Below are 11,399 nucleotides of genomic sequence, written 5' to 3'. Positions count from 1 at the left end.
AGGTGTCTCGACAGTTCAACTTTGCTGCTTTTTTCATTTCTCAAGTTCTTCAAACTTTCGGGCCTTTCAAAACTGCTGCTTCCTGTCTTTTGTGCTGCTGCAGAGGAGCGCAGGGGCTATTTTGCTGCTGCAGCTCAAGCACCTTCGCCGGCTTCCCGCTGCAGGAGCCTGGCGGCTGCGGCTGCTGCCTTGTGCTTCAGCAGCAGCAGCAGCAGCAGCAGAGGGCCCCCCGGAGTTTCTGGGGACTCGTCATCTAAGACTCAGCGCCTTTTGGTGTTTTTAGTTTGCGAAATGCTGCTGCTGCCAGCAGCAGCAGCAGCTTGCTGCGCTGCTGACTGCGGCCCACTGACCTCGCAGCAAGGCTCGCGGCGAACAGGTGCGGGAGTTGGGGATCTCCGGGGGGCCCTCGGGGCTTTAATTTAATTAAACTGGGAAAATCTAAATAATAAATATAAATAAAAAGCCGGGGGGTCCTGGGGAGCGTCGAATTGAAGTGTTTGCACAGTGGATGGCGGCGCTCTGCACACAGAGTCACCGGTGGCCCCAACGGGGGCCTCGCTGCTGAGACTGGGGCCTCTAGACCCCCCAAACTGCGTTTTTTTGGAAATAAATATAAAGTTCTGTTCAAATAAATTAAAAAAGCCGAATTGGGCTTTGCGGCGGCGGCGCTGGGCCCAGTTGCGCGGCCCCATTCCAGTAGCAGTGTCTGCCGGGTGTCTATACAGCTGGGAAATCGCCGCACAGGCAGCTCGCCAGGAGCTCCCCAGCTGGAATTCTTCAATTCAAAAGAAAGAAAAGAAATAAAACTGACAAATTGGGGAGGGAATTCAAAGAAAGAAGTGGAAAGTGGGCGCAGCAAGTGGCTCACCACCCCATGTGACCATCTGCTCCGCATCCCACGCAAGGCACTGCAGCGCCTCGCATGCATGCAGCAGCAGAAGTCGCATTGAATTCAAGTTTATTCTTTTAAATTCTTTCCTCATTTGCATTTCATCTGCAGAAGCTGCGACCTCTTCTCCTAATTTTGACGCAGCTTCCCCGAGTCCCGCGGGCGCCGCCGCCTGGACAGCGTGCTGCAGACACCTGAAACGCGCAAAGTCGCGGGGCCCCATATCTGCGGAAACTTGGCGTGCGCAGCAGCGCAGCAAACTGCAGCAGCAGCAGCAGCAGCAGCTGCAGCAGCAGCAGCGGGGGCTCTCCGGCCTCGGGGCGGCGCCCAGCCGCGATGTGAAGGGCCTCTTTTTGCTGCTTCTTCTTGTCTTTTCTTTCTCCTTTTCTCTTCCCTTTTTTGCTTCTTGCTGCTGCAGCATGACTGACGCAGAAGCGGCAACAGCTTCCCCCGCCACCACCCCCAGCAGCGGCGAGGCGGAGGACTCCGTCAGCCCTGACGCCCCTGCTGCTGCTGCTGCTGCTGCTGCTGCAAGGCGGCGCCGCGCCTCTGCTGCTGCTGCTGCAGCTAGCAAGCTGCCCAAGGCTAGCCAGGATGGGGGCTCGGAAGCAGCAGCAGCAGCAGCAGCAGCTGAAAGCTCCCAGGCGCGCAGCAGCGCAGCAAAGGCAGCAGCAAAGGCAGCAGCAAACGAGATTGAAAACACAACTAATTGCTGCTGCCCTTCCAAACTGGATTTCTTTGACCCCAATTCAGACATAGCGAAATCTCCCTACAGAGGATTCGCCACGCTTCTCTGTGAGGCGCCCGCTGCTGCTGCTGCTGCTGCTGCTGCTCTGCTGCTCTGCTGCTGCTCTGCTGCTCTGCTGCTGCTGCTCCGCTGCAGCGAGAGCAGCTGCAGCAGCGCGAAGAGCGGCAGAAGCCGCAGCGCGCTTAGCAGCAGCGTAGCACCCACACGAGCAGCAGCCGCAACACGAGCAGCAGCAGCAACACGAGCAGCAGCAGAAGCAGCAAAGCAGCAGCTGCTGCGCTTGTGTTTGCCTGCGTGCAGTCATTTGCTCGGCTTTTTATTTAGTGGCAAACCCTGTAATGCGTTGGTACGAAAGGGGAGAGTACTTTGACACTTCGGTGAGTTGGGGTGTACGTACACCTCGCGGGGTGGCTGCTGGCGCGTCGCCATTCACTTCTTTTCAAATGTTCTTTCAAATCTGTTTCTGCAACTTTATTGTTTCTTTATCTTTTATCTTATACTTATTTGTTTGTTCATTTTATTTATTTCATTTCATTATTTTATTTATTTTCACTTTCCAGTTTTTTTCGCTTTGCCGCTTTTTCTGCAGTTGGCCGTCAGCATGTTTTACGACTTCTTTTACCTGGTGAGTTGAATCCAATTTAGGATTCAAAATAATTGAAATTAAATTTTAAAATTTATTTTTAATTTTAAATTAAAATATCAAACTAAATCCAAATTTACTTCTGCAGCTTTTACGGAAGCCGCTTTGTCTGCCGGTCTTACTTTATTTTCGTTTTATTTTTATTTTAATTTTATTTTTGCTCCATTTGATGCTTTTAATTAATTAATTAATTAATTAATTTATTTATTTATTTATTTGGTTTTATTTTTTGCAGATGTTCATGTGGTTCAAGTTGACCGTCTGGTCCTTGACGTAAGAAAAGCAAACAAAAGAAAAAAAGCAGAAACGAATTCAAACAAAAGATTTGCATTTCTGCAGAAGCAAAAAGCGCTCCAACACAAACGCTAACAAATGCAATATTCCCACTGAACTCGCACTTCCCGCACCAGCAGCAGCAGCAGCAGCAGCAGCAGCAGCGAACAGGCGCTTGCGCGGGCTCAAAAGAAAGGAAACTTCGAGTTCTTTTGCGCCAAGAACGCTGGCCGTGTGCTGCTCCCCTGCGTCTGCTGCAGCGCCTATTTGCTGCACGTGTTGTTCATGAAGAACTGGATTGGCCGGCGGACTTTATTTGCCCTGCAGCACTTCACGCAGTGCGCCGCAATAGCCTACGCCGTGGGCCACTGCCTTTACCACAAGTGAGCTGCAGCAGCGCCAAATATATATATATATATACTTCTTTTTGTCTGGTTAATAATATATATATTATTATAGTACACATAATATGTATATGATGTGCATTATATGCATAAGTATTATATATTTGAGGAAAATCGACTGAGAGTGGGTTTGGGATTTTGTAGTGTTTGTTTTGCTGCAGGTGGCCAATAATTCCTGCAGCATTTGTCCAAGTGGCTGCTGTGTGCAACTTCATGAAGGTGCTTTTAAAGACGTTCAAAAAATCATTTTAGTCTTTAAAGAAGTTCAAAAGGCTTTTTGGTCTTTTTTGGTGAAGACAAAAAGAAGCGATTCGGGCCAATTGGCCTCAGCGTATTCTTTCAAAGAAGACGGAGTTTATTAACTTTGTCTTTAGTTCGCATTTGAGTTTTATTTTAATTAGTTCTGTCTTCAGTTCCCACTTGAATATCTTTGTTTCTTCTTGCCAGTCTTTGCTGCTGAGTTTTGTTTTCCCATTTGTCGCATTGTTTCTTTTTTCTTTTCTTTGCTGCTGCTGCAGATGCACTCCTACACAGAAATCAATCTGGAGTTCCACCGAAAAAGAAATACTGCCGATGCATGCAAACACTACCCTGGCAACGTGAGCGCCGGGGTGTACAGACACCTCGCGCAGCTGAAACGCCATTCTGAAAATAATAAAAGTGATCTTCAAATTCGCTTCATTTCTGTGGAGTAAAACTAACTTCACAACAATAAAGTTAACAGTAAAGTTAAATATCTTTTATTATTTCTAAAACGGCATTTCGTCATTTCCAGAAACTCCTCGAAACCCTCTGTCCGCAGTTTCGGGTGTCTAGACACCCCGGGCCTCCAGAGCGCGTCCTCCAATCTGCCGAAACGGGAGCTCTTGGCTTTGATTAATATTAATTAATTAATTAATTTATTTATTTATTTATTTATTCTTTTCAATTTTGTTTTTCAGATCAATCTGCCAAACTTCTTCTACTACATGGTGGTCCCTTCGCTTGTCTATGAGCCGCAGTTCCCCCGCGGCAAAGGATTCCGCCCCGCCTACTTTGTTTGGAAACTCATTTCCCTCGCTAGCGCAATGGTAAGCAGCAGCAGCAGCAGCAGCAGCGGCAGCAGCAGCAGCGACAGTGAACGCAAATGCAGCAGCACACACTGTCAGCGGTTCTAGCGGCAGCAAAAGGCTGCAGGCACAAACAGCTCTCACGCCTCCTAGCTAGCTGCAGCTAGCTGCAACTAACTCCAGCTAGCTGCAGCTAGCTTACTGTAACTGGCGATAGTTTCAGCTAGCTGGAGTTACTTACAGCTAGCTGTAGTTAGCTGTAGTTAGCTATAGTTAGCTGTAGCTAGCTGTAGCTAGCTACAGCTAACTACAGCTAGCTGCAGGTAGCTGCAGCAGATGGGCAGGTGGCAGTGCGTGCGAAGGTGTAGGAGTTAAAGATTTGCGAATTAAATGAATTTGAAGGACCTGCAATTTAATTGGAACTTTTATTCCAACTTTTATTTTAGTGGAATTGTTCTTGCGATTTAATTTGAATTGTTATTAAAATTAAATTTGAATTGTTATTAAGGTTAAATTTGAATTGTTATTCAGATTAAATTTGAATTGTTATTAAGATTAAATTTGAATTGTTAGAAGTGTTATTGTAATTACATTTTGCAATTAAATCAGAACTGTTTCCACAATTAAATATGAATTCTTATTACAGAATTGTTATTGCAATTAAATATGAATTGTGGTTGCAAATAAATATAAATCACTACAATTAAATTAAAATTAATATCGCAAATAGATATGAATTGTGATTGCAAATAAATATGAATTATTGCAATAAATTGGAATCAATGATGCAAATGAACATGAATTATTACAACTAAATTATAAAATTGGAAACAAATATGAATTATGATTGCAAACAAATATGAATTATTGCAATGAATTGGAATTAATGTTGCAAATAAACATGAATTATTACAAAATTATAAAATTGGAAACATATGAATTGTGATTGCAAATAAATATGAATTATTGCAATAAATTGGAACTAAAATTGCAAATAAATATGGATTATTGCAAGAAATTAGAATTAATGTTGCAAATAAACATGAATTATTACAACTAAATTATAAAATTGGAAACAAATATGAATTGTGATTGGTGTGTGCAGACAGTGATGTACTTGGCGTGCACTTCTTACTTGATTCCGACAATAAGCCGATCTCCCCAGGTGTCTCTACTGGAGGCGATCTTCAGTTTAATATTTCCTTTTTTGTTTTTGGATCTTCTCATTTTCTTTATTCTCTTCGAATGCATTTGCAACTTGCTTGCGGAGATCACCAACTTCGCCAATCGCGACTTCTACCACGTGCGCACTGCTGCAGCGTTAGAAGCATCCAAAGGGGCTTTCGAGTTTGTTTTTAAAACAATTAATTCAATTCAATTTAATTCAATTCAATTCAATTTAATTTAATTCAATTCAATAAGTCCCTAAGTCCTGTTTTCCCGCGTTTCCAGCGGCTACTGTTGCTGCATCGCACTTTTGCAAAAAGTGCCAAAAGGCAAAGTGCATTAAAAAGGGATTTCTCCCCGCCAGCAATATTAAAAAGCCTTTCTGAATTAAAAAGAGAAGATAATTGAAGTTCAAAGAATAGTTGTGAACCGAAGAAGTGAAGCTTCCCGCGGCGAACTCCGCGCGCGCCGCCGTCGAATTTCAGGTGTACGTACACCCCGCTGCTGTGCTGCAGGACTGGTGGAACAGCACCAACTGGGATGAGTATTCTCGAAAGTGGAACAGACCAGTCCACAAGTTCCTTTTGAGACATGTCTACATGGAAACCCAGCAAAAGTACAGGGTGGGCGCTCTGCTGCTGCTGCTGCTGCTGCTCCTGGAGCTCCTGCTGCTGCTGCGGCTGCTGGGCTTGCTTCTGTTGCTGCAGTTGCTGCTGTGGGGGTCACTGTAGCTGCAGAAGAAGCTGCTGCTGCTGTCGCTGCTGCGCGCGCTTTTGTTGCTTTTGCTGCTTTCTTGTCTTGCCTGCCGCTGCTGCTGCTGCTGCTGCTGCTGCTGCTGTTCTTCTGGGGGCTGCTTTGCATCCACAATTAGATAATTGGTTTCAATTTTCATTTTTGTTTTTATTTCTGTTTGCTGCAGTGGAGCCAACGCAGCGCCGCGTTGGCCACTTTCCTCTTTTCCGCTCTTCTCCACGAAATGATAATGGTGAGAAAGCTGTTTGTTTTTAAATGGCACTGAAATTAAATTTTACTTTTAATTTTAATTTTAATTTTAACTAAAATCAAAATTTAATTCTAATTTGAATTTCAAATTCTGAAATATTCCCTTTGGTCCAGTGGACCCTTTTTGCTGCGCTGGCCAAAACGGGAAAAGACATCTGCAAAGAGAATTTTCATATTTGTCTGTCACAAGTTTATCTTTCTTGTCTTTTAACGCGAAAGACTCATTTACCACTGCTGCTGGTGCCGCTGCTGCTGCTGCTGCTGCTGCTGCTGCTGCTGCGTAGGCTGTGTGCCTGCGGTTCGTGAGGTTCTACCTGTTTGCGCTGATGCTGCTTCAAATCCCCTTGGTGGCCTTGGGCCGATACTACACGCACAACCGCTGCCTCGCAAATGCTATCTTCTGGGCCTGCATGCTGCTCGGTGAGCCCGCTGTACAGACACCCCACGCTGTGCAGACACCGCGGGGTGTACAGGCATCGCGGGGTGTACAGGCACCGTGGGGTGTACAGACACCGCGGGGTGGACAGACACCCCAGGCTGTGCAGACACCCCACGGTGTACAGACACCGCGGGGTGTACAGACAGCCCACGCTGTGCAGATACCGCGGGGTGTACAGACACCGCAGGGTGTGGACACACTGCAGGGTGTACAGACAGTGCAGGGTGTGCAGACACTGCTGGGGTGTACAGACACCTCGGGTGGCTGTCTTGAGATTTCCGGGGTGTCTGTACATCTCCGGAGTGTCTATACACCTCCGGGGTGTACAGATACCTTCCGGGTGTATAGACACTCCGAGGTGTATAGACCCGCTGCGGTGTCTAGACCCCGGAGGTGTATAGACACCCCGCGGGTGGGGCCGCAGGGCCCCCAGAGGGCCCCTTGAGGCTTCAGTTTTGCTGCAGTGCTGCGCCCTTCAGCTGCTGCTGCTGCTGCTGCTGCTGCTGTTGGGTGCTGCGGCTTTCAGGCGTCCCGCTGCTGGCGGTGGCTTACGGGAGGGAATTTGCTCAAGAGCATTTTTACAGTGACACGAGTGGCTGGCAAGAACTGAAAGAAATAAATAAATATAAATAAATAAATAAAAATGAGTAAATGAATAAACTGGCAGTCACTTCACTTGGGGCTGCATGCGGCTGCGGGCTGTCTCGTCAGTGGTGGCTGGCTGGGTCCCGGCTGCTGCTGCGCAGCAGGAGCAGCAGCAGCAGCAGCAGCAGCCGCTGCTGCTGCTGCTGCAGCAGGCCAGTTTGCCTACCAAGGGGCGGGCAGCTGCGGGCCCGGCTACAGAGACAGGCTGGGAGCAGCAAGCAGCTGCAGGGCGAGCTGCTGCGTCGCGTGCATGCAGAAGACGCAGCTGCATGCGCGAGTGAGTGCAGCAGCAGCAACAGGCAGTGCTGCAGCCTCCGCAGGCGCTGGCAAACAATGTTGCGGAAGAGGAAAAGAAGTGAAGAGACGCAAAAGAAAAGAAATGAGAGGTGCAAAACAAAGGGCCCCTGCAGCTGCGGGCTGTGAGGAGGCCGTCTTGGCGCTGTTAGAGGCGTCTTGTGCGCCAGTTCGAACTTGGCTGCAACTGCAACTTTTGCTTTTCGAATTTGTACTTCAGTTATAATTGCTGCAGCAGCTAGCGAGTCGCAGCAGCAGCCAAGGCCTGGGAAACGCGAGAAGAGCCGCGGAGGGCCGCGGTTTCTGCATTCCCGCGGCAGTTCGGGACGCAGCACCAGCGAGTTCCGGCTGATCTGCGGCCCGCAGCGGGGGAAATAGTCTTTTGTTACTGAAATAATTCAACTTTAATTATTCGTGCGGAAAAAATGAGCGTTTAGGGCCGCTTTAGGGCACAAGAGTGCAGGATTCCGGAAGATTGCTTTCCGGCGAACAGGTGCCGACGCGCTGTCTGTACACCCCGGCGTAACGCGCGTCCGGCCGTGATCCCGGCACCGAACTCGAGGAACAGATGAATAAAAAGTCCGTTTCTTTTGTGTTTGCGTTGGAGTTTGCTTTTGCGTTCGCGCGGAGCAGGAGGAGTTGCTGAATCGACGGGCGGCTGGCGACGGAGCGGGGAGAGCGGCGCTTTTGTCGCAGATGGACTTGTGAATTTGTTCTTAAATTGAATTTTAATTTGAATTTCTGAAGAAGTTTCCTTTTTGGAGCGCCGAAGAAACTTCCCAGAGCCGGTTCGATGGTGCTTTCGTCGCGCCCGGAGATCGGCTTCGCTGGTGGTGGCAGCGGCGGCCGCTGGGCAGCTGCGGCCAAACTGCAGCCCTTTCGGACTTGGCTGTTTATTTTCTTTTGCCATTTTGTCCAATAAATTCCAAAAGATCTTTTAATTGCAGATCTTGACGCGACGCAGCCCGCACCCCGCCGGCTAGCGATCAGCGCCGCAGCGCAGCAGCAGCCGCAGCCGCCAAAGCGCAGCCCCTAGACCCCGCTCTTGTTCTCATTTGAACTTTTTGTTTATATACAACAGCAAAGCCCCTTTGCTTTTTCAGCAACTCCGCGCCTCTGCTGCTGCGGCGCTGCTGCGCGCCTGCTGCTGCTGCGCCGCTCGCCGCTCCTGCTGCAGCAGCAGCCCGCGCAATGTGACCACTGGACCTGACCACTGGTCACCCCCAGCAAGCCCCGGCCCCCTGCCCTCAACCCACAATGACTGCAGACTGCAGGGGGCCCTCCCGGGGCACCGGGGGCACTCTGGGCGAGGGGGGGGCCCCCCGGACGGGCCCCCTTCTTCACACTGAAGACCCCCCCTCTCCAAGACCCAATGAAATCCGGTACATCCCCGCGCGCTTCGTAGATACGCCTCGCAGCAGCGCAGCAGCAGCAGCAGCAGCAGCAGCGGCGCCGCCCTCCTCTTCCCCCAACTCCGCGCGACAGCCTCCTCCGCAAGTCCCCCCTGTTCCCATCAATGTGCTGAGGCCCACCAGCAGCAGCAGCAGCAGCAGCAGCAGCAGCAGCAGCAGCAGCAAGAAGGCGGCCGGACCTAGTGCGCCCCGGGCACTGCAGCCTCACTACTTCGTCGGATCTGCAGCAGCAGCAGCAGCAGCAGCAGCAGCAGCAGCGGGGCCCGCAGCAGCCACCCTGAGGCCCTTGCTGAGTGCCGGGGCCCCTCTGCAGAAACTCCCCGTGGACTCCCCGCAGTGCAGGTGGGGGGCCCCCCCCCTGACCACTCCGAGGACCACCAGTGGACCACTGGTCCACTGCCCCCTGAGCGCACCTCTGGCTGCTGCGGGCTACGCGCAGCAGCAGTTCGCGGACAGCAGTTGCCCCCTAGAGCTGCGCAGCAGCAGCACGCCGTCGGGGGCCCCCCTGGGGGGCCCCCCGGGGGCCCCCCGGGGGTCCCCCCTAGGGTACCGGCTCGTGGGCACTGTCCCCGAGTGCATGCAAACAGTGACTCGCTATCGGCTGCCACGGCCTTCGCTGCAGCCGCTGCTGCCGATGAAGGAAGTTGAACTTTGTTCTTACTTGCAGGGGAAGCCGCGGCTGCCGCCGCAGCCGTCTGTGACTAGGGTGAACGCGCTGCTGCTGCTGCTGCTGCTGCTGCTGCTGCTGCTGCTGCTGCCGCAGTGGTCGCTTAAGAATGCAGTTTGCTTTGCGGATTCGTGCGATGAGTTCAAACGGATTTCCAACCCGGCAGCAAATTGCTGCTCCACTCTGTGGGCTCTTTGCCGCCGCTGCGGCGGCCAAGGCGGCCACAAAAAGAAAGAGATGAATTACAGAAAGTCATTTGAATTGTGCTGCTGCTGCGTGCGGGTGTATGTACACTAGATTCCTGCACTGCAGCACACTTCTGAAGACGTGCATGTTCATGTTCACATTCATGATTACAGACATGCAAGTGCACATTTACCCGAGACGTGACATTACATTAAATTATATTTGCATATTTGCTTCTGCATGCATGCGAATTCGCTTGTCTTGCTGCTGCTTCCTGCGCTACTTGGATTGGCTGCTGCGGGCTTATTGGGGGCAGAATTTGGGGTGTCTGGGTCCATTTTTCGCGCGATCTCGGCGTAAATGGATTAAAAATGGAAATGAATTTGAATATTTGGAGAGATTTGCGCAATAAAAGCGAACTTAGCGGCGGAAACAGCATTTCGGGGCTTCTGCATGCATGCGGGCTGTGTGCTGCAGTACATTATGCCCGCCACGGGCAAGCCGCCGCGGCGGCGCTGCGTCGCCGTGGGCCGCAGCAGCAGCATCTGCCAAGACTGGCTGCTGCCGTGTCTAGACACTCTATTTGCTGCTTTTAGTCGGGCCTGCAGCTGCGACGTAGACCTCCTTCCGAGCGGGGAGCTAGGCGGGGGCCCCGCCGCCGTTTACGACGTCCCGCTGCTGCAGCAGCAGCAGCAGCTCGGCGACGCCGTTTGCCTCCGCTGCGGCGCCACTGTCGACTCCCAGGCCCTCCGCAGCCCCTGGCCAGCCCCCCCCCGGTCTTTATATTCTTCCGCGCTTCCTGCTGCTGTCTTCAAGTCCTCAGACCGCCTCCACGAGCAGCAGCAGCAGCAGCAGCAGCAGCAGCAGCTCGAGTCCGGCAGAATCCCCCTACCCAACTTCTCCTGCGTCCCCGCGGCTCCCGAGCCCGTCAAGGTGAACTTCTTTTCCCTTCCTTTTCTTCTTTGCTTTTTTTTTTCTTTTTCTTTTATTTTTTCCAAACTTCTCCACTCTTTTCTTTTTCTTCTCCAACTCCCCACAGCAGCTTGCGGAGGTGCCCTGGCCTCCGCGAGCTGCTCTCCATGTTGCATGCAAGGGGGGGCCCCCTCCGTTTGAAGTGTGGGGCCCCCCTGGAGTGTGGGGCCCCGTTCTTGCTGCAGGTGCTGCGGGGCGCGTTCCTGCTGCGGGTGTGCATTGCTGCTGCTGGCAGCAGCACTTGTCAGTGTGGGTGTTGGCTTCTGAATTTCGCGCTGCAGCGCAGCAGCAGCAGCAGCAGGGAAAGCCGAACTTGCAAGTTGAATGACTTTCTCCTTGTGCACGATCCTCTGCTTTTGGGGCCCCCACGGGGCCCCCTCGCGGGCACTTCTGTTATTTTTCTTTTCTTGTTTTGCTTCGCAATTTGTCTGCAGCGGACCAAAGAAAAAAGACCACTGGACCCCTCCAGCCGAGCCGTTCAAATTGGACTGCGGAGAAGCGCAGCTCTGGGGTTTCCCACGGACGACGAGGGGCTGGTGGCTTTGCCAGCCTTCAGTTTGGGCGAGGCAAAGTGAAGGCACCCAAGGAAAGCAAGCAGCACCAGCAGCA

The 11,399-nt window shown here is 51.3% G+C and overlaps 3 protein-coding genes across 3 annotated transcripts in view; 2 read left to right on the top strand and 1 right to left on the bottom strand.

The window, feature by feature from the left end:
• Positions 1-291: 291 nt before the first annotated feature.
• On the top strand, positions 292-7,540 carry ETH_00032235 (sterol O-acyltransferase, putative; the record flags this gene model as incomplete). Its single annotated transcript, XM_013378023.1, has 15 exons — positions 292-376; positions 1,001-1,684; positions 1,938-2,014; positions 2,227-2,262; positions 2,516-2,553; positions 2,814-2,936; positions 3,119-3,176; positions 3,476-3,556; positions 3,899-4,027; positions 5,112-5,309; positions 5,689-5,796; positions 6,093-6,158; positions 6,460-6,595; positions 7,141-7,197; positions 7,326-7,540. 15 exons carry the CDS (start codon positions 292-294, stop codon positions 7,538-7,540), a joined length of 2,091 nt encoding a protein of 696 aa, XP_013233477.1.
• A 1,270-nt stretch (positions 7,541-8,810) lies between these two features.
• ETH_00032230 (uncharacterized protein) lies at positions 8,811-9,929 on the top strand (the record flags this gene model as incomplete). Its single annotated transcript, XM_013378022.1, has 1 exon — positions 8,811-9,929. One exon carries the CDS (start codon positions 8,811-8,813, stop codon positions 9,927-9,929), a length of 1,119 nt encoding a protein of 372 aa, XP_013233476.1.
• A 551-nt stretch (positions 9,930-10,480) lies between these two features.
• Positions 10,481-11,399, bottom strand: part of ETH_00032225 (autophagy protein, putative) — a gene marked incomplete at both ends in the record, with an annotated part of 2,007 nt that continues 1,088 nt past the window's right edge. The window contains one exon of the mRNA XM_013378021.1: positions 10,481-11,218. Coding sequence (XP_013233475.1) covers positions 10,481-11,218 — 738 coding nt within the window. The remainder of the gene's footprint in view (positions 11,219-11,399) is intronic.

The sequence above is a fragment of the Eimeria tenella genome, genomic scaffold (genome assembly GCF_000499545.2).
Source record: "Eimeria tenella Houghton genomic scaffold, Eth_scaff70, whole genome shotgun sequence".
Lineage (NCBI taxonomy): Eukaryota > Apicomplexa > Conoidasida > Eucoccidiorida > Eimeriidae > Eimeria > Eimeria tenella.
This window is presented reverse-complemented; position numbering and strand designations above follow the sequence as displayed.